General features: G+C 52.9%; 2 protein-coding genes across 11 annotated transcripts in view; both read right to left on the reverse strand.

The window, feature by feature from the left end:
- The window catches only part of LOC101336440 (galectin-10-like), a 100,956-nt gene extending 88,168 nt beyond the window's left edge, over positions 1–12,788 (reverse strand). The window contains exon 1 of the mRNA XM_019941024.3: positions 12,695–12,788. The gene's annotated coding sequence lies outside the window, so the exon portion shown is untranslated. The remainder of the gene's footprint in view (positions 1–12,694) is intronic.
- Positions 1,171–22,153, reverse strand: DYRK1B (dual specificity tyrosine phosphorylation regulated kinase 1B). Of its 10 annotated transcripts, none has more exons than XR_004523392.2 (11): positions 19,824–21,222; positions 18,658–18,777; positions 18,380–18,568; positions 17,847–17,994; positions 16,700–16,986; positions 15,829–15,975; positions 15,607–15,747; positions 14,980–15,295; positions 14,480–14,586; positions 12,695–14,384; positions 1,171–2,083 (listed from the first exon to the last, which is right to left on the reverse strand). XR_004523392.2 is itself a non-coding variant. In XM_033845344.2 (11 exons), the coding sequence occupies exons 2-11, from the start codon at positions 19,884–19,886 to the stop codon at positions 14,013–14,015; spliced, it is 1,890 nt and encodes a 629-aa protein (XP_033701235.1). In that variant the 5' UTR covers positions 19,887–19,987; positions 22,007–22,153; the 3' UTR covers positions 13,639–14,012. The 10 variants fall into 10 exon arrangements, 4 of the variants coding, with proteins under 4 accessions (XP_033701235.1, XP_033701234.1, XP_033701232.1 ...); XR_012327978.1 differs by having other exon boundaries at positions 12,517–14,384; XR_012327977.1 differs by having other exon boundaries at positions 12,393–14,384.
- Positions 22,154–22,416: the final 263 nt, after the last annotated feature.

Raw genomic sequence — 22,416 nt, forward strand, 5'->3', positions numbered from 1 at the left:
AACTCAGCTTTACTGAGGTATAATTTATGCACAATAAAATATACCCATTTTAACTGCACAGTACAACCAATCCCAAAAGATTCCCTCTCCCCCTTGCTATTTTAAGATACAGTTTTATCCCATATTTTCAAATGCCTAAACAATGTTTCTGTGTGCTTGGTTTTGAGCTTTATAAAATAGTATCATCCTATATGAAATCTTCTGAATTTTGCTCCTTTCACACATTATTTTTCTTGCGCACCTGTAGTTCCTTCCTTTTCATTGCTGCATAATGTTCCACTGTGTGAAGATACAATTCATCCATTCTTCTTTTGGTGGACATCAGGTTTGTTTCCGATGTTTTGCTGTCAGTGCTATTACGTACTTTCTTGGACACCTTGCCTGGTGCATGTGCTGATGAGATTCACAACATGTCTACTGTACACCCAGTAAAAGTTAAAGCAGTTCAGAATGCTGCGCTGATGTCAGGGCACATTAAACAAGACCTCGGAAGCGGGCTTCATGGTCCAGTTCAAGAGTTACAGGTGCGCACGACCCACATCTTGTCATTTCTTAATTCAGTTAATGGATATTACTGACTCTGTGCCAGGTTCTGGAGATAAAAGTGGTGACCAGAAGAGACTTTGTCCCCATCCTCATGGATTTATCTTTCTAAAGAGGGAGACAGACATTTATATCGTGAAAGTGTCCCTCCTACTGTCTCCTTGTGGCTTCTTCTTTGTCTTTGGACGTAGAATATCTTTGCTGGTAGGTTCCAGTCTTTTTTTGTTGATGGTTGTTCAGCAGTTAGTTGTGATTTGATGTTTTCGTGAGCTCAAGTCCTTCTCCTCCGCCATCCTGTCTCCAATCTCCGGGAGACAGACGTTTAGACGCTGACATCACAGATGGTCAGGGCTGGGATGGGGGAAACCCAGAGAGCAGAAGCCCAAAACGGATACCTGACCCACCCTGGGGGATCAAGGGGGCTTCCTGGAGGAGGAGACATCTTGAGACCTGAAAGATGTGTGTGATTAGTTGTGAAGAGGAGGTAGGGAGAAGGGGGGGGTGCTTCAAAACGAGGGAAAAGCATGTACAAATGTTAGAGGTGAGAAAGAGGAGAAACATAATGAGAACCACAGATGTAATTTAAAATTTTCTAGTAGCCACATTAAAAACCAAAACCAGGTAAAATGAATTTTAATAACATTTTATTTAACCTGATAGATCCAAAATATTACCATGTTAACATGAGATCAATATAAAAACTATTAACGAGATATTTTACTTCTCTTTCTTGTGCTAAAGTCTTTGAAATCTGGCTGGTATTTTACACTTAGAACACACAGCAGGTCACACCAGCCACAGTTCAAATCCTCAACAGCCACACGTGGCTGGTGGCTGCCTTACTGAACAGCACAGCAAGAGCCTTGTGACTCAAAGCATTGGCATCATTTGGGCGCTTGTTAGGAATGCAGAACCTCAGGCCCCTCCCCAGACCCACTGACTCAGAATCTGCATTTTAACAAGATCTCACGGGATTTATATGCACATTAGTTTGAGAAAAATGGGTCCAGTTCTGCCTAAAACACTTCTGTGGCTTCCTATTGCCCTCCTGATAAACGCCCAGATATTGACCTTGGCAATCATTCATTCATTCCTGTTACTGAGCGCCTACTGTGTGCCAGGCCCTGTGCTGGGTGATGCTCAGGTCTCCAAGACAGACCTGAGTCGTGGAGCTCCCAGGCAATTAACAGATAAGTACCCAAATCCCTGTTTCATTTCGACTATGTTAAACATAATGTGCTTGAAGTTACAGAGTGCAAGGGGTGTTACAGGAGGCCTGACCTGGCTTGAGTGGAGGGGGCATCCAGAAAATAACCCAAATAAGGAAGAGGCCACTATCACGGCAGAAAGCCACACGTAGATTAAATGTCCCTCTGAAGGGGATGGGCCTGCCAGGCAGCACCAGCCATCCACAGTCACTAGGAGGGCCGTTTTCAGGCTTCAGGGCAACGTGGAAAAATGCCCGGCGCGGGTAGGGTTTCAGGAAATGGGAGAGCCAGGGACGGAGCCAGCGATAGTGTCACATCCCGCACAGGTGTGTCTGCATTTGGAAAATGAGGGGAGAGGGAAGAGAGAGTCAGGAAGGTGCACAGTTTGCCAGAAGGGGGAGGACTTGGGGCAGGGAACTGTGGGTCCCCTTTTCTTTAAAGGCAAGGTCTTTTATTCTATTTATTTATTTTGCGGTACGCGGGCCTCTCACTGCTGTGGCCTCTCCCGTTGCGGAGCACAGGCTCCGGACGCACAGGCTCAGCGGCCATGGCATGTGGGATCTTCCCGGACCGCGGCACGAACCCGCGTCCCCTGCATCGGCAGGCGGACTCTCAATCACTGCGCCACCAGGGAAGCCCAAGGCAATGTCTTTTAATAAAACATACCTGGATTTGCTTTAAAATTAACTGAGCAGGGGAGGAAAAGGTGCAGAATATGGATGGAACAAGAATGGCCGCATGCTGGTTAACTGCTGAAGCTGGGTGATGGGTGTTCATTAGACTTTTCTCTCTGCTTTTGTGCATGTTTGAAATTTTCCCTTAAAAAGAAAAAGTTAAAAGTGTTTCTCTTTGCAAGTAATTGGGGATGTTGAAAACAGATTTTTGGCAACTAGAAAAGAAAGTCATTTAACCTCTTCCGAACAGAAGAAATTGCAGTATTCAGAACTGTGAACATCTCAGGGACCTCCCTGGAGGTCTAGTGGTTAGGACTGCGGGCTTTCACGGCGGAGGGCCCGGGGTTCAATCCCTGATCAGGGAACTAAGATCTTGTTAGCCATGCCGCGAGGCCAAAAAACAAAAAACAACAACAAAAGAAGGAACCTGAGCTTCTCCTTTAAGAATGGAGTCCAGGTCCAGGAGGAAGGGGGTTGAAGGCACAAACAGAACCAACGGTATTCCTGGGTTCAAATCCCAGTCCTGCCACTTACTAGCTCTGGAACCTGAAGCAACTGAGTTAAACTCTAAACGCCTCACTGAAAAATGGGATAATGACAGCAGCTGCCTCCTAAGGGCCATGTGAGGTTATTACTGAGTTCATACATGCAAAGGGTGTACACTGGTGCCTGGCATGAAGCAGCGCCATGTCAGCGTGGGCAGCACGTGCCAGCCAGATGTGAAGCCGCAAAAGGTCTCAAAGCAGATGCACCCATAGTTCCTTTACACAGAATTCACTGATATCGGAGGATAAGACAAGAATTCTCCCAACACCAACGTACTTTAGTAACCTTCCTTTAGACGTACAAAGTCCTTTTCTACAAGTCAGTTGTTCCAAATGCTTGTCAAACACCGTCTAAATGACATAAGTCCTGTCTATAATGATAGCTGTGAACACTGACGGTAGAAAGTTCCCTAAGTTGATGTGATTTCGAAAGGAATCTTACAGGCACTCCTCCGAAGTCCAGTCTGGGGTGACTGTACAGTGTGCTTGGGAAACACACCTCTGTTCTCTCCTGCCTGGCCGGCTTCTGCAGGTAACACAAATGATTGAGAGGTCTCTTCCTCTTAGGCTCAAACAGCATGTGACCTTTTTCTGGTTTAGTTAACTCTCGCTCCCACAACAGCTCTTGCTGTGTTATGTTAGTAGTCAGCGAAAACGTGTTTGTTGCAAAAAAATTTTGCAACTCCCCTACTTCCAACACTCAGAAATGACCACTGGTTACATCTTGTTCATCATCTTTCCAGATGATGTCTGGGAGTGTTTCAAGGTAATATGAGTGGGAAGAAAGTGGGAGGTGTGTGGATTGGGCAGCAATGGCTGGGCTGAAGGTTGCTGGGGCCAAGAGGGGGTCCGTGCCGAGGCCCAGGTGAGAACACCGGCCATGCTCAAGGGAAGAGAGGAAGTTCAGTGTGTCTGCAGCTCAGGTGGTCAGGGAGACAGGCTGAGCGACAGTCAGAGACCAGATCACACCAAGTCTTCAGCACCAGTCTAAGGAGTTAGGACTGGGTCCTAAGGACTCTGGAGAAACATGGAAAGGCTTCAAGCAGGAAGGCATGATCAGTTCTCTTTCACAAAAATCCCTCAGCTGTCAAGTGGGAGGGGGGTTAAACAGTGAGATGGGAGGCCAGGCAGAGACAAGGTGGGAGAGGACAGGGTTAGACCAAGGCAGGGCCATGAAAGGTGAGAAGGGGCAGGTGGGAGAAGCGTCCAGGAGTCCTAGTGGTCAAGCTCTGGAGGATGATGGGTTGGGCTGCAGGGTGGGGATGGGGAGGGAGGCATCAAGGATGCAGCCCCGGGCTCTCTCTGGGAGCCTGGGGTGTGGAGGAACCACCCCTAATATAGGGACCAAGAGGAGGAGCAGGTTTGCAATGTGGGACACGGTGAGTATTAGGGGCTCAGGGGTCATCCGGCCTGAGGGCAGGGTGGGGAGAGAGGGCTTCTTGAGGCCTCAGGACCCTGAGGTCTGGGGCCCAGGGAGGAGGTGGGGCTAAGGGCAGAGAGTGGACATCATCAGCACAGAGACAGGAAACAGACCACAGAAGAGGGTAAGATGGCCCGGGCTGGAAGGGGAGAAGAGCCCACCAGAGTTAAGAGGTCGGCGAAAACAGAACTTCTTGCAAAGAAGCAAGACACAGGAGAAAAACCAGGGGACAGGATTGTCACAGAAACCCAGGAAAGAGTATCCTTACGGAAGGTGGGAATGGCCAACACTGCCAATTCTCGCCAAGATGGCCCATAAGATGAACACCAAAAAGTGCCCACTGAGCCAGGTTCCTCATTGCCAGAGAAAGAAGTTAACAAAGAAAACGAGGGGGGAAGGTGAGAACGAACCCTCTAGAGCTGGATTAGTCAGAGATAGCAGTATGGACTGAGGTATATTTTTATACACAGATATCTATATCTATACATACACACACACACACAGAAGTATAGACGTGTGTATACATGGGTTTGTACACATACATTTTCCCCAGCTCTGTCAGCTGAGAGGGACTAGAAATAGGAAACCTCAGCAGCAATGACCACACTCAGTGTCCAGACCTTGGTGTCTCATACCATTCTCTATCAAAGGAACCAGGGCTCCCTGGAAAGGGGCAGATTCTAGGGCTGGGGCAAGGAAAAGGCAACGTAAGCCTGGAGCATCTCACAGTGCCAAAATGTAAGGAAGTGCTCAAGGAAAAAAAAGAATAAAGAATACAGAGCCAAACTCAAAGAGTCCCTAGGGCCAAAACTGAACAATTTGAGTGAAAAAGTTAATTATGATAGTATTGGGTTATACCCAAAGAATAAAATAAATACCCATGAGTCCATACTGATATAAATTAATGATTGTACAAATAAAATAAATGGGGTAGAAGGAACAAACCTTCCTACAGAAGAATTCCCAGTAATTAATGTAGGAGAAATGAGGAAAATAGAAAAGTGTCATTAGAACACACCACAGTAATGATTTCTGCAGGCACGGTCCACAGATGAATGCTAAAATTAGTGGGTGGAACTTTGAGGAGAAATAGGACATTTGCACAGCCTCAAAGGTTCTTCCCGTGTTTATCAGTTACTGTAGTGGTTCTGACAATATGAACACAAATTCTTTCATATTTTCCCTCCAGGAACTGGAGCTTACGGGCTGGATTTTGTGACCTGCTTCTAAACAGCGTAAGGGAAGGGAAAACCTGTCAGGTTACAGCTGAGAAACCTGGCGGACACGGCTGTAACGAAGTGATCCGGGTTACCATCACCTGAGTGATATTCTTCCCCAAACGTACAATCCCGGTCTAACCATGAGAAAAACATTAGACAATCCCAGACTGAGGGACATTCTACAAAATACCTGACCGGTGCTCCTCAAAACTGTCAAGGTCAAGGAAAACAAAGACTGAGAAACTGTCACAGATTGGAGGAGACCAAGGAGACAGGATGAATAAACGCAACAGGGTACCCTGGATTGCATCCTGGAACAGAAAAAGAACATTAGTGGGAAAATGGGCGGAATATGAACAAAGTCGGGAGTTTCAGTAGTAGGATACTAGTCAACATTCATTTCTTAGTTTTGACAAAGGTACTGCAATTAAGTAAGATGCTAACATTAGAGGACGCTGAGTGTAAGGTATATGGGAGGTCTCTGTACAATCTTTGCAACTTTTCTGTAAATCTAAAGTTATATAAAAAAAAATTTTTAAGTATCTACTAACTGGGCTACAAGCAGTCACCAGCAGAGTCCCTAACTAACTCCCTTCATCTGACTCTTCAGGTCTCATCTCATGGGGTCTCTACGCCAGGAAGTCCTCCCTGATACCTTCAACTAGGTCAGGTGCTTCCTCTGGGCTCCCCCTTCCCGCCCTGACCCCATCTGGTAAGGGGTTGTCGCCCCGCGGTGTGTGCTCTGTGAGGGCAGCATGGAGGCTGTTTCAGTCATCACTGTGTGTCCCTTACTGTGGGAGCACCCACAGGTGGCAGAAGCTGTGCTGGATCCCCACCACCTTCCCAAGCCGACCCTAACCCTTCTGAGCCAGAGCCTGCCGGACCCCACCTTCCTGGTTTCCCCTGCCCCATCACCCAACCCAGGACGAGTCTAAGGCTATGTAAATGGTCTGTCCCACCCACCTACCAAAACAGGGTCAAATCACGCCCAACGCCTGCCCATAATACACCAACTATCAGGGATACTGTGTGAATGTGTGAGGTGACCGCCCAGTCCACAGCCCTTCCCAGCAGACAGACATCACTGTAGGAATCCTCCAGCTACAGCGGGTTGAGCAAGATTGGATGCTGGACGCCAGCAATCCGAGTTCTGTCTGGGGGAATTTGGAATGGGGACAGAAGGGCTGTGGGGCACCGCAGCTGCCTGCAAACAGAGGAAGCAGCAGACGCAAAGAGCAGCAGAGACCACAGGGCCTGGGGAAGGAGGGAAGCAGAGTCGCTGCCCCACGTTCTGACTCTATTCTGTTCTCAGGAGGCCCTGGTCCATTTCTTTGTCATCACCCGCAACCAATCCTTGTGGGTTCTGCCTTCAAAATGCATCCAGACGACCGCTCACGCCTGCCTATGCCCTGGTCCGGGCCACTGTCATCTCTCGCCTAGACGACTGCAGTAACCTCCTCACAGAGCTCGCTGTTCCCACGCCCAGACCTCAGTTCCATCCATGCTCCCTTCCTTAATGATCTCATCCTGGGCCTCACTACCATGAAAATGCCAACGGCTCCCAAGTTTGTATCTCCAGCCCAGAACTTGCCCCTGGATGCCAGACTCCTGTATCGTGGTGATGCTCATCCCGCTGGGACGCTTACCATGTCCACAGGCTCCCTCAGCCCCCGCCCCACAGCTCAGGCTAAAAATCTTACAGTCGTTGACTCCCCTTTCTCCCCCCACACCTAAGTCCTGCCCACTCCTTCCTTCAAATTACACCCCCAGACCAACCACATCTGCCCACTTCCACTGCTACCACGCCGGCCAAGCCACCATCGTCTCTCAGCTGCACTAGTGCAGCAGCCTCCTCGCTGGAGCCCTGCGTCCACCTTGGTGCCCACGTGGCAGCCAGAGGAATCCCATTAGGACGTGAGATCACATCACTCTTCAGCTCAGGATGCTCCAACTGCTTCCCATCTCACTGGCAATCAAATTCAAGCCCTTCCCAAGGCCCATCCAGCCCTGCATGCCCCCTTGCCCTCATCTCCTTCCTGCTCAACGGGCTCAGTCTGGTCCAGTTCACTCCTTTCTGCTCCTCCCACACACCGAGCACACCTCAGGGCCTTTGAACTTGCTGTTTTTTCCAGTTGGAATGTCCTTCTTCCCAAAACAGGTGCATAGCTGGCTTCCTCCTTTTTTGTCAGGTTCCTCCTCCAATAACATTTCCTCAAGGATATCTTATCGAACCCCTCCACCTAAAACAGCAGCTCTTGTCACTCTCTATCCCTACCCTCAGCCTTCATAGCTCATATCACTAATATTAATCTTTAAAAATCATCTACCTTTGGGGCTTCCCTGGTGGCGCAGTGGTTAAGAATCTGCCTGCCAATGCACGGGACACGGGTTCGAGCCCTGGTCTGGGAAGATCCCACATGCCGCGGAGCAACCAAGCCCGCGAGCCACAACTACTGAGCCTGCACTCTGGAGCCCACGAGCCACAACTACTGAGCCCACGAGCCACAACTACTGAAGCCTGAGCACCTAGAGCCCGTGCTCTACAACAAGAGAAGCCACTGCAATGAGAACCCTGCGCACCGCAATGAAGAGTAGCCCCTGCTCGCTGCAACGAGAGCAAGCCCGCACACAGCAACGAACACCCAACGCATACAAAAATAAAATAGGGCTTCCCTGGTGGCGCAGTGGTTGAGAGTCCGCCTGCTGATGCAGGGGACACGGGTTCGTGCCCCGGTCTGGGAAGATCCCACATACCGCGGAGCGGCTGGGCCCGTGAGCCATGGCCGCTGAGCCTGAGCATCTGGAGCCTGTGCTCCGCAACGGGAGAGGCCACAACAGTGAGAGGCCCGTGTACCAATAAATAAATAAATAAAATAAAATAAAATAAATTTATTTAAAAAAAAAATCATCTACCTTCCCCACTAGAACGTAAGTTCCACAAGGACAGGGCTTTTGAGGGTCTTGTTCACCATTATAATACCAGCACCTAAAACAGTACTTTAAACAGTATTCCATATCTGATGAATCAACAAATAACAGAACCCAGGAATCAGGATGTTGGTTCCAAGTAACAGAAAGCCCAATTCAACTGGGCTTAAATGATTAAAAAAAAAAAAGATTTATTGGATTCCCTAATAAGAAAGTTCTGAAGTAACTCATTTCAGGTGAAGCCTGATCCAGCACTTGACAACATCACCAAGGACCTGATGCCTTTCTGTTTCTCCACTAGGCCTTCCAAGAAAATAGCTTCATCCTTGTGGCGACAACACACTTGGATGCATGCTTTGTAGTAATTAGCATCCCTGCTGTATATTAGATGTTTGCCCCCCGTCAGACCCTGTGCTCCTCACAATAGTCCTCTGAGATGAAGAGTATTATAATTTCCATTTTACAGTGAAGAAATGGAACCTCAGAAAGGTGAAGTCACTTATTTAAAATCACACCACTAGTAACTAGGTTAATAACGCTCTAATTCCTTTTACTATCACTTCTTTAAGAATTATGGAAAATTTAAGGCTGGTGAACGTGCTGCTGCTAACAGCTGTCACATGCTCAGCACTTACTATGTGTCAGGTATCTTGCTAGCACTCCACTAACTTCTCTGTGCCCTGGTTCCCTCATACATATAAAGGCAATAATAATATTACCACATAGAATGACTAATGAGGATTAAATGAGCTAATACATAAGATGGTAAGATGTCAAAAAACATTTGTTTGTTTCAGTTAGCTATTGCTGGGTAACAAGTCATCCTCAAAACACAGTGGCTTAAAATAGCAACCACTTATTTGCTTCTGATTCTGTAGTTTGGACGAGGCTCTGGCTCAGGATGGCTCGTCTCAACGCCACATGGTGTCAGCTGGGAGCTGGGCTAGACTATCTAAGATGGCATCACTCATGTGTGATTTAGCACATCGGCTAAAACGGTGGAAGAGCTGGGGGATGACTGGGCCTCTCTCTTTCCACGTCTCTCTCCCCTGGGGGAGCTGGACTTCTTTCTGCGGTAGCCCAGGGCTCCAAGAGAGTAAAAAAGCACAGCTGCCAGGCCTCTTAAGGCCCAGGCCTCCCAACCAGTAGAGCATCACTTCTATTGCATTCTGTGGGTCAAAACAACCCACAGACCAGCCCAGATAAAAAGGGAGGAGACTCCACCTCTTCAAGGGAGAAACAGGAAAGAACACGTGGCCGCCTTTAATAGCAGCCATTTTAATCTCATGGTAACAGCCTCAATCTCCACACAATAGCCAATTCCCCATACAACAGCCTGAGGGAGTTTTTAACACTCATAGCTGACTGTGCCTGCTTCCACTGTTTAAAATTCTTCTACAACTTCCCTGGGAATTCCAGGAAGCTGCGTGGAGAGGCCAAAAAAAAAAAAAAAAATTCTTCTACAACTTCCCACTGCACGTGGGGGTAAGGACACAAACTCCTTACAGGATCCACATGGTCTGGCCTCTTGCTCCCCCTCAGCTTCTAGGTTCCCAGCACCACACACACACTTACCTCTTAACAGAGTTAATGCCTACCCCATCACCTCAAACCTCACTTCCTAGAGTCCAGATTAGACTTTCTGTCAAGTGCTCTTATGACACTCTACCTTTCTTTGTAATTTCATATTTGCGTGAGAAGTTGACAATCTGAACCTCCACACCGGAGACTGTGAGCTCTCTGGGGACCGGGAAACTGCTTTGTTCTCTGCTGTATCCTCAATCCTGAGCACAAAGCAGAGGCAAGATGAAATGTTTGTTGAATGTCTGAGACCTCAGAAAACGTTAAGGCAGCCCCTTAAGGTTCTGTGCATAGGGGATCAACAGAGTCCCTAGAATGCTAGGATCAGGAACTGTACTACTGAAATCATCCATCCATTCATTCAGTAAATAGTTATTGAGCCTGTACTACATGTCAAGAGCTCTTCTAGGTGTTAGACATAAAGCATGGAGTAGACACAAGCTCCTGCCCTCATGAAGCTCATGATCTACTACGGGGGTGGGGGGGGAGACAGACAATAAACAAGATAAATAAATTATGCACCGTGTTAAGCAGTGATATGATTAATGCTAAGGAAAAAGTTAAAGGGAAGACAGATATGAATTTTTTTAAATAAATTTATTTTTGGCTGCGTTGGATCTTTGTTGCTGTGTGCGGGCTTTCTCTAGTTGCAGCGAGCAGGGGCTGCTCTTGTGGTGCGCTGGCTTCTCACTGCATTGGCTTTTCTTGTTTCAGGGCACAGGCTCTAGGCGCGCGGGCCTCTAGTTGTGGCGAACGGGCTTAGCTGCTCCGCAGCATGTGGGATCTTCCCGGACCAGGGCTCGAACCCGTGTCCCCTGCATTGGCAGGTGGATTCTTAACCACTGCGCCACCAGGGAAGCCCAGATACAAATATTTGTGGCACCATTCTAGAAGGGTGGTCAGGAAAGATCTCAAGGAGAAAGTAACATCTGAGTAAAGACCTAAAGGAGATGGTGGTGAGCCTTGACTATTCGGGAGAAGAATGTTCAACATAAAGAGAACAGCAAGTGCAGAGGCCCTGAGGCCAGTGTGGCTGGAACAGAGGGAACAAGAAGGGAGTAGATGATATCAGACAGGCAACAGGGACAGATAATGCAGGGCCTTGCGGGCCATGGAGAGGAACGTGGCATTTACTTTCTGTGAGATGGAGCCACAGGGTACCGAGCAGGGGAGGGATGTGACCAGACCCAGGTGTCCACAGTGTCCCTTTGGCTGCATGTGAGAAACAGACAGTGGGGAGCAAATAGACCACTGAGGTCTAGGCAGGAGATAAGGGTGGACAGGGCCAGGGTGACAGGAGTGGAGGTGGGAAGAAATGGTCCGATTCTGAATATACTTTTAAGGTATTTGCTGATGGACCAGACATGGATAAAAGACAAAGAGGGGAACCAAGGACAACTCCCAAGCTTTTGGTCTGAAGGACTACAAGAATGGAGGTGGCATTTAGTGAGAATGTGGGAGGTACACGTTTTTGGGAAAAAACCAGGAGTTCAATTTCGCAAAGATTACTCTCAGTATCTCTACATATCCAGGAGGAGATTATCATGTTGGCAGTCAGTCAACAGGCCAGGAGAGGGGTTCTGGGCTAGAAATAGAAATTGGGAATATATATTTCCATGCTCATCACAAATTCCTCACAGGACCCACATGATTTGACTCCTGCTGATGTCTTGAGGTTCATCCTGCACCTTGCTAAGTCAATAGTTCACACACAAATCCTGAGCCCTCCACTTCCTAGCCATGTGATCCTGGGCAAGTTACTTAATTTCCTCTACCATTAGTAATCTTATTTGCAAAAGGGAGATCATAGTAGTACCTGCTTCCTATGACCGTTCATTCAAAAAAAGTTTTATAATCATTTTTGGTATGTCAGGCACCGTCCCACAGTGCTGGAGAGATTCCTTTCGCGCCCGTCTTCGCCTCCCTCTCCCACACAGCCTGTGAACTCAGCCTTCTGGAAGTCTCCCCCACCGACACTCATCCTCCCCTCCCATCCAAGGCCCCTGCCCTGCTCCATCCCCGACATCTCCTGCCTAGGATACCACAGCTGCCATCCTGGGCTCCCAGACCCTAGTCTTTTCCCCGTCAATCTATTCCCAGCTGGCAGCAAATTGGGCCCCTTCCCTTCTAGAAAACCCTCCGTGGCTCCTCACTGCCCTCAGGACAAAGTCCAAACTCCTTAAAGAGCCAACAAAATCTTCCACGATCTAATTCACACAGCACTTTCAGTAAGATTTCCACCAACACCAACCACCTGCAGGTCATTAACACACCAGGCTATTTCTCATCGTTGCCTTTGCACAAGCCATTCCACCACACCACCGCCATCCCCAAACGTCCCTCCGTCTTCAGGTCTCAGCTCAGACAGCACCTTCTCCCCCGGCAAGGTTTCCCTACCGGCGCCGGGCCTGGGTTCTCTCCGCGTTTCACGCTGCCTCCGTTAGCGAACACACGCAGGCCCGTAACGGGGCCTTTGCCCGTCTCTCTTACTGACTAGGGCTTCCCGCGAGCCGGGCCCAACACAGAGGCTAGTGACGCCCCACGTGGTGGGGCCGCTTCGGGCTTCCGCGCTTACCTCCTGCTCGGTAACGATGAACGCCTAACCTGCACGCTCTCCCGGCACAGCGCAGTCACCCACGTTCCGCAAGACTTGGAGAACTCAATACTCCCGCAGAGTCTGGCCAAAGCCACCCAATCACGGCCTTCTCCTCCTCTACAGCCCGCCTTAAGCATCCGGGCCCCGGCTGCTTCTGACTGCCCATTGGCTACCTGAGAACCCGCCCCTAAACACGTGAGCGAAAAGAATTCTGGGCTTTGTAGTTCAGCAACGAAAACGAGGAGAAGAAATTTCCAACTAGAACTCCATTTCCCAGGAAGCCCCGCGCCCCGGTGGCGGGGGACGATACCCTTTGAACCTGACGGCTCTTGATTGGCCGGTTACAGACAGACGTTTCCAAATTACTATGGAAACAGGCCCACTTACCTGGAACCCCGGGACTTTCTTTTTGCCTGAGAATCTTAAAATGCTTTGCTCCACAATGGTTCCGAAGAGTGAGACAAGACGTGTGGGGGGTAAATTCCGTACCCACTGCCTGCCTGCCATTCCCCAAGTGGCACCAATAAGGCCTGCTACATGCACTCAGCACCTACCGGATGACCGGCAAAATGAGCCATGCCTGTGCAGACTCTGTAGAAGCCCTGGCTTATTACGGCAGAACCTGATGTTTCCCAGAGACAGGCCAGAGCTGGGCCTTTACCTTTCAAGGTCTCAGTTTACCCTAGAAAAAGCAAGTGTGGGCTAGCATCCTATCCAGGATTTGTGTCTAGATTTCCACAGCCCCAGACCTCCTGCAGTCCCATGCCTGCATCAATAGCCGTAACCTCCCCAGGGACCAGGGACTCATCCCACACGACAAAGCTCTTCCAGCACCGCCCCCCCCTTCCCCAAACACCGTTCCCCACCACGCCTCTGAGGGCTGGGTGAGGGGAGCCGAGGGCCTGCAAACGCTCAGGCGGGAATGTGAGAAAGCTCTTTACTGGGGGGTACAGCAAGGAGGAGCAAGGCCATCTCCCCCTACCTGCCCCCACCCCCTCCTAGGGCCCTGGGGTGAGAGGGAATCTCCCCCTCCCCACACTGGACCACCACTGTCTTTGGTACAATAAATAGAAAACAAGGGGAGAGAAGGGACCAAGGGTCCAGTCCTTAGTGGGGAGGTGAGCCTAAACCCCTCTCCTTGAACCCCTGCCCCAGGCCCCAATCAGTGCAGGCCTCACCCACCCCGGCTGGGTAGCAGCAATTCCAGTCAAGGGGAGAGATGAGGATGGGAGCCCAGGGCCCCCAGATTGGGTGGGGGGGGTATGGCTTCAGGAGGGGCCCCAGGGAGGGGGCAGGGTCATGAGCTGGCTGCCGTGCTCTGGGGTATACCACAGAGGCCCAAGTGCGGCCCCAGAGTGGCAGGGTCATCAGGGGGTGGGAGGGGTGGACGACCTCCTGTCATCCGAGTCCGGAGGGCTGAGGCAGCCGGGTGCTGGGGGGCAGGTGCTGGGTGAGGCTGGGAGCAGTCCGGAGGGCCGCCCACCAGGCTCACATCCATCAGCTCCGGGGGTGGTGGCGAGGTTGGTGACGGGGGACGGCCAAGGCATCGGGGTTGAGGGGGTAACTGGGCCCCGGCCCCTGGCAGTGATGAGGCAGAGGCAGGGGCCTGATGTGTCTTGTGCGGCACATCACCCCCTGCCCAGGGGCGCAGTGGCTGGGAGGGCAGGACCTAAAGGAGCAAAGGAACAGTTGGTGATGGAGACCTAGGTCCTGAAGCCCCAGACACTCCACCACCCACTTCCAAAGTCCCCAAGGTCCCATTACCTGGGGGCTGTTCATCTCACAGTCAGTGACGGGGGGCCCAGGGCCCCCACAATATCGGTTGCTATAGCGGTAGGTCCGGTTGTCACTGGAGGAGCCACTGGAGCCTCCTGGAAGTGCCAGGGGAAGAGAGGAGAGGCCTTAAGCGAGGAAAGGCAGGGCTGAGTTTTCAGGTGGCTGAGTCTGGTTCATGGTCCAGGCCCAGGTCTGGGCTTTGGGGCCAGCACCCAGTCGAAGGATCAGACCCAATTTTGAGATCAGGGGTCAGAGTTCAGTTTGGGGTGTCAAAGAGTCAGAACCAGTTTTAGAGATCTGAACCCAAGCTCAGTTTCAGAGACCAAATCAGGGCCAGTCTGAGCTCGCCTACCCCACCCATTCTGGAGTTGAGGATCATGCAGTTTCACAGCTCTAGGTGAAGGCCCAGTGACAAGGTCCCCCCCAGATCAGGCCAAACCAGAGCTGCCCCGACCCCTGTTCTACCCCATCTGGCACTGAGCACCCACCAGAGCTGGAGATGGAGCTGGCGGTGCTGGAAGAGGGGCAGGTATCGAGGGGCGCGGGCGAGGTGGAGGCACTGCTGCCTGCCGGGCCCGTGTTGGTGGCCTCATCAGCCGTGCGGCGGAAGAAGCCGTGCTGCAGAGCCCCCAGTGGGCTGATGCGGGCGGCGGGCTCATACTCCAGCATGCGCAGCACCAGGTCCTGGAAGCGGAGGTAGTCGGCGGGGCTGTGGCCCGGCTCCCCCGCCCGCCGGCCCCCGGGCCCGCCCGTCTGCACGCCCAGCACCTCCTGCAGCCGCCGTGTCCCGGGGCCCTGGTAATCCTGGCAGGGGGAGGTGGGAGGGGGGGCAAGAGAGTGGCCGTCAGTGGGCAGGAGGGGCAGGGAGACACACACGGGGAAACAGAGGCACAGGAGAGAAAGTGGAGAGAGAGGAGCTAAGAAGAGTTGTGGGGTAGGTAGTAGGAGAGATGGGGGGGGTGGGGGAGGAAGGAATGGACAGATGGGGTGGAGGGAAGAGGAAGGAAGGGAAAGACACAAGGGAGGGGAAGCAGGGAGAGAGGGAGCAGGGAGCCCCAAGTGTGAGAGTGAGGGGCCACCGGGGTAGGAGGAGCGGCATGGGGCAGGGGCCGCACCTTCCTGAGTTCCTTTGTCCTTCGCAGGGTCCAGCCACCCCCAGGCAGCCGCTCAAAGTACTTTCGAGCCTTGGGTGCCTGGTCCAGCATGGGGGCTGGTGGGATGCCCAGCACCTCCACAATCCGGTTCATCTGGTCCACCTGAGAGCAGGCAGGCAGTCAGGATCATCAGGCCGGCCAGGCCTCCACCCCCTCCAGCACACCCCCTCCTCAGGAGCACACCTCATTGGAGCCGCTGAAGAGGGGCTCTCCAGTGTGCATCTCCACCAGGATGCAGCCCAGGGACCACATGTCAATGGCCAAGTCGTAGGGTGTGCCCAGGAGCACCTCGGGCGAACGGTAGAAACGGCTCTGGATGTACTGGTAGATCTGGGGGAGGAGAGAGGGCAATAGTCAGAGGTCCCGCCTCCCCAACTCGCACCAGTGACACCCCCACAGCTAGGAGGACTGACTAAGGACAGGTCTCCTGCCCCCAAAACTGGGGACGGGGGTCTCCAAACCCTGATGTTATCAACACCAGCTTTCCAGGAGTCACTCTGCTGGCCTAATCTGATCCTGATCTCCATTTCTGCTGGCCTGATCCTGAGCCCCTCTTGGTCACCAGAGGCTGGGAGTCTGTAAACCTAGGCCCTTCCCACCCTCCCAAACTGGACACTTTTCAAACCACTACCAGCATCATCTTAAATGCCAGCTCACAGGAAGCTGCAAAGCTGAAGAGCCCCACCCCCTTCCATCCCCAGCTTTAAGAGCACAGAGTAAACAAAACTTTGTAAACTGCCACGCCAGGCTCAAGGCCACCCAACTCCTCCTCTCCAACCCTACAATCTGGCAGCCTCAAAACTGGCTTGTTCTCCCAGGCTCCACTCCTTTCCTTCCGGCAGTATACCTGTAGCCCTCTCCTTCACCCACTAGCCCCACCCTCCGTACCCGCACACACCCCCTTCCCAAGCACTATCCCTCAGGCATCAGCCACTCCAAGCTGCACGGAACGATCCCATCCCCTCCTAGCCTCGCCCCTTGGCCCCAGGCCACCAGTTGGCCCCGCCCACAGCCTGGCCACACCCACACCACTGGCCCCACCCCGGGGCCGCACCCGCTGGCCAAGCTGGCAGGAGCTGCCGAAGTCCACGATTTTGATGGCGCTGCGCTTGGGGTTGCAGAGCAGGATGTTCTCGGGCTTGAGGTCGCAGTGAATGATGCTGAGCTCGGGCGTGGCCAGGAAGAGCAGCGCCGTGCAGAGCTGCTGCGCTAGCTTCCGCGTCAGGTTCAGCGAGACGCCACGGAAGTGCGTGTTGCGCAGGAGGTCGTATAGGTTGTAGGAAAGCAGCTCGAACACCAGGCACAGGTGGTTCCGGAACATGAAGTGTCGCTTCAGGTGCACTGCCGGGAAGAGGACGGAAATGGGCCGAGGGAGAAGAAACTGAGGCTCAGGGAGGGCCAGCGGCAGCCTGGGGCCCACGCTCATAAAGAGAGGCTGGAACCAGATCTGTGTCTCTGCTTCTGGAGCACAGGCCAAACTGTGGTGCGCCCACAGGTACCAGCTGCTAATCAGGATGTTTTTATATGTCTATAACTTGATTCACACAGGAAGTTAATTTTCAAGTCTCTGTCAAACTTCCTGATTAAACCAAAGAGAAAGTTTCCATTTGGTGCTGATGGGTTTTTAACACCATCCTACACTTCCTCATTTAATTTTATAATCTTGTTTTAGTCTCAGTTCTGTTTATTTTTGTGACAAGGGATGCTTGCTTTCCATTTACTGTAAGGTTGTGTATTTTCCTTTTAAAAGAAATGCATTCCTTAAATCCACTTGCTTTTTCTAAGAGGAATCAGTACAGTAAAGAGGAAAAAGACTGGCATAGATGTTAAGAGTAAAGGCTCTGGAGTCCACTGCCTGGTCAGATTATAGCTCTTCTGAGTACAAACACTGTGACCTTCTGCAAGTGACAGCACCTAAGTGCCTCTGTTTTTTCATCTCCAAGCTGTGGGCAATGATAATGGGGCTTCGGTGTGGGTTAAACGAGTGACTTTATGTAAAGTTCTCACAACAGAGCATGACCCTCAGTGAGCACCGGACAAACTCTGACCAGCATTCTCATGTGAATAGGGTAGACATCCTTAAAGCGGCAGGAGAAATCACTGATGTCCGGGAATTACAGACCAAACCCTGCCCTGAAGACACCAGCCCCTTCCTGTACCGAGGGTGACCCATCCCCAGGCAGCTCTGCCCCAGGCCTCACCTATGTAGTACTTCATCTCTGTGTCATGCTGGTTCATCAGCTCCAGCAGCCGCAGCTCAATCTGGGCCTGGTTCAGGAAGGCCTTTTTGTTCTTGATGATCTTGATGGCCACCAGCTCCTGGGTCTGATGATCATAGGCTTTCACCACCTGTGACCACAGGCATGTCACAAAGTGAGGGAACGGGGGCGTGGAGGGCAGAGCCAGGTACCACCACTCTTCTCCCTCCAGTAAGGAGACCCACCAATATCACCATCAGTAACACTAATAACTCAATTTGAGTGCTCACCAACAGTCAGACACGAGTGTAAACACTGGATATGAGATAACACAACAACCTTATGTGGAGAGTCCTGTTATTTGCACTGTTTTACAGAAAAGGAAACTGAGGCACAGGTAACCAAGTGATTGCACTGGGGTGAGTGGCCCAGCACGGAACTTGAAGCCACTGAACCACTGGCTGTATGGGTCAATATCAGTGGGTGCCCGTACCTCCTAACCCCTGGATCAGGGTCGGGTGGGGGGCATCCCGCACCTGGCCAAAGGAGCCTTTGCCAATGAGTGAGTCAATCTCATAGCGCTCCAGCCAGCGCTCGCCACTGCGCACGATGTAGTCATGGTTGTCATCGTCATAACCGTGGTTCAGGACCTTTTTCTCCTTCTTGGTGCTCGAGTCCTGAGGTGGCACCTGCTGGGCCCGCCGCTTCTTCTTCGCATAGTATACCTGCCCGGCCGGCCGGGAGATGAGGACTGATGAGTGACCGATGCCAGGACCCCTCAGCACCCAGCCGGTGTCCCTCACCCCCTGCCCACCTCATTGATGTGCTTGTAGGTCTTGATGAGGTCCACGGAGAGCTTGCGCAGCGGGGCTGAGGTCGCGTCTCGGAAGGCCAGGGGCAGCCTCCGCGGCAGTAGCCGCCCATCAGGCAATACCTGGGGGAGGCGGGGTGACGGGTGAGCACTGAGGACAGGCCTTAACCTCTGACCTCAAGGAGGAGAACTCAGTGGGCAGCTGGCGCATCATTTCCACACACATTATTTAGTTGGTCACTGTCTGACAACCCCACTAGAACAGAAACTCCCCAAGGGCAGAAACTTTATCTTGCTCTTGCTTTATCTCCCGTGCCTGGAGCAGGCCTGGCACATAGTGGGTGTTCATTAGAAATCTGCTGAGTGAATGAAGTGAACTATTTACCCCTTTCTTTCATCACATACCTTTACTCTTTTCTAAACCTCAGTGGGAGAGATCGGATAGGAAACCTGGGCTCTGACCCTCCCAATCCTTCACCTGAGACCATCCATTTTGGGTATCCCATGTTGAGGAGCTCCCTATCTTGCTCCATCCTCATCCCTAGGGGCCTTCCTAACCCTCACCCCCCACTCTGTGCATCTTTGACCAGTTTTCTCATCCTAAGGATCTTGGATCTGGGTCCAGCACCCTAGACCACCTACTCCATCCTGCTTCCAGCTCTACAGTTCAGAGCCTTAACAGTCTACCCTTGAAGGTCTTTACCCTGCGCCCCCAGGCCTTGCTGGCTCCAGGACCCTGCAGCTCAACCTTCTTCCCTTCAATCCCTCCAGATCTTTCACTCTGGACTTCTTTTTTTCCCCTTAATGAACATTTATTGAGTGCTTACTATGTGCCAGACACTGTCCTCAGCATTTCCAATTGCATTTCATTAACTTGTTTAATCCTCACAACAACCCTGTGAGGTAGGTATCATTATAGGCCCCATTTGACAGAACAGGAAACTGAAACGTGGAGAACCTAAGTAATATAACAGTGGTGCCAGGATTTGAACCCAGGCTCTCCAAACCCTGACTCCACCAGCAACTCCTCTATACCTTCCACTCCCATGGCACCCTTCATGCTCCTGGGAGACTGTCTTGGGCAACCACACCATCTTTTCGGCCCCAAGATCCTTCTATCCCAGCCTCCCCCGACCCCCAGGCAGGTGAGGATCCAGCTGAACGCGTACCTGCGTGTGCTCCTGGGGCCCCGGGAAGCCAGAGAAGGGACCATGGCCCGGTGGGACGGCCATGGTGGGCTCAGAGGGCCGCAGGGGAGTGAGGCCTGGAGCGGGAGCCCGGCCGGGGGGCGCCTTCTCGCATCCTGCACCTCGGCTGCCACCGCCGCTGAGACCTGAGAGCAGGCGGGAGGCGGGGGAACAACATGGAACAAGGGGATGTGTTGGGCAGTACCAAGCGGGAAAGAGGTGGACAACACAGAGAAGGCAGGGCACAGAGTGAGGAAGAAAAGGGTACAACACAGCAGCAGGTGGCAATGAAGAGAGGGGACAGAGAGAAGTGGTAGAGGTGGGGCACAGCGGAGTCCCCAACGAATGATTACCAAATAAATGAAGTAGGCAGCACAAAGAGAGGAACATGGAAAAGGGAATGATTGGGAGCCAGGCAGGGATGTGGGCCATGACAGGAAAGGACAGAAAGACACGAATAATTGCGGGGGAGGAAGAGAAGAAGAGAGAAACCACAGACAGTACAGGGAGTAGGGTTCACTCTCCTCTCCCCATTTCTACTCATGGCCCTCCCCACACAAGATCCCACCATCCTGTAGTCTTCCCTAACGTCATGACCTCGTATTACCACAGCAAGGTCCCTCCACTTCAAGATCTACCCTTCCCAGTTGGTGCCCCAATCCAGAGAACTCTAAGATCTCCCTAAACCATATGAGAGTCTTCTGGGCCCCCTCCAAACCACCAGGATCCTCAGGGACCTCCTGATCACACCAAGGTTATCTGAGGACCCCTTCATAACAGGGTCCTAACCCTATGGCATTCTCACCCACCACACCCTTCCCAGGGGACCCTCCCCATTTGGTGCTAAGACCTCTTCCCTATCATTTCCTCCCACTGGGGACCACCCCTCCGTAATTTCCCAAACCATATTCCAGTTCCCCCATGCCACATCAGGGCCCTTCCCCACATTACTCCAAGCCCCCGCCCACCCCCAATCAAGGCCCACTCCTTCTGATGGAAGCAAGGGGGAGGCATTCCTTCCCATGGTTTAGTGGATGGTCCTTGTCTCCCCTACCCTGGCTCCTACCCCCACCCTCCCTAATCGTTTTTTCCTGTCAGGGCCCTTTCTCCAGTCACTCCTCTACACCAGGGTCAATCCACAACTGTGCCCATTCCTAGAAGGCCCCCATAGGTAAATTCCCCAAATATCACAGAGTTCTCCCCTTCCAGAGCATCTATCACACCAAAATCCTCTCCCCACGGGCCTTCTCCCATGTCAATCCTCTTCCCCTATGCCAAGCCTTGCCACTCCACGACCCCTCCTCTCTCTTGGAGCTCCCCCACAAAACAATCTCTTCCTCGGAGCCCTCCCACACCAGGACCCTCTCTCCCAGCCCCCACCCCCTACCCGGGTCGGGGCTGGCGCGCCCACGGGGGGCTGGGGCGCGGTGGGGCCCCCAGTGGGGTGGGCGAGCGGCCAGCATGGCGGCGGTGTCTGTGGTGAGAAATCGGCCGCCTGTCCCGGCCCGGCCGGCCCGGCAAGCCCCGCGGCGGGGAGGACAAGCGGGACAGGCGGCTCGGTGGGTGACAACAGCAGCCGCCGCCCCGCCAAGGGCGGGGAGAGGAGGGGACGAGGGTCAGCCCAGGGCACGCGGGGGAAGGGGAAAGCAGGTGGACGGGGGAGGGGCGGGTTAACCCTCGCCCCGCCAGCACCGCCCCGGTCAGCCACCCGCCCCAGGGGACCCCAGCGTCCCGCCTCCCACCCTGGAGGCCCGCCGGGGCCAGCGGAGCCCCGGCGGGCGGGGCCGGACAGAGCTTGGCAGTCCACACCTACGATGGCAACAACCTTGCCATTGGCCACTGCTGCCAAGAGCTCAACCAATTACAGCCCAGGACAGCTGTTGCTAGGCGACGAGGATGCGGCCGGCGGAGCCGAGACCAAACAAAGAGCGGGAGCGAGGCCCGGCTACCCCCTCCCAGTCTCCCTCCCGAGACTGCTACCTCGGGGCTCGGCCCCTTCCAGGAATCCGACTAAGAATAGCCAGGCAAGGCCTGCACCTGCCCACCACCCCCCTCCTCTTCTCCCTCGGCCTCATGCTAAATCTCGCGGCGACGCGGGCAGGGCGGGTCCCGTACTACCCCCCTCCCGAGAGCGCGTGCTGCCCCGCCCGTAGCCGCGTCGTTACCTGAGGGCGCGGGCAAGGGAACTCAAACTGCTCGGGAAGCCCGAGCTCAGTCCTGCCCACTGGCTGAAGATATCCGGCAGACGCGGCGAGCCAGGGCCCCGATTACCCAGTAATGCAACCAGCAAAATGGCGACCACAACAAACCGGCCCCCCCCGCCCCGGACTCCGCCTCCCGCCCCCCCCAACCTGTTTCCCCCTCACGTGACCCAGGGAAACACTCCGCGCCTGCGCTCAGAAGCGCTTACCGGGATCTACACGCAGAAAGCAACCAACCCCGCCCAAGCGCCGAAATCCACGTTACGGCTGCGCAGGAGGCAGCTAAGGTAGGAGCATGCGCTGTATGACCGGATGAAAACGCCCGCCCCCACCACCACGCAAGTTGACCGAGGGCGCATGCGCCCTGTTCATAG

Source organism: Tursiops truncatus, chromosome 19 (assembly GCF_011762595.2).
Source record: "Tursiops truncatus isolate mTurTru1 chromosome 19, mTurTru1.mat.Y, whole genome shotgun sequence".
NCBI classification, from domain to species: Eukaryota; Metazoa; Chordata; class Mammalia; order Artiodactyla; family Delphinidae; genus Tursiops; species Tursiops truncatus.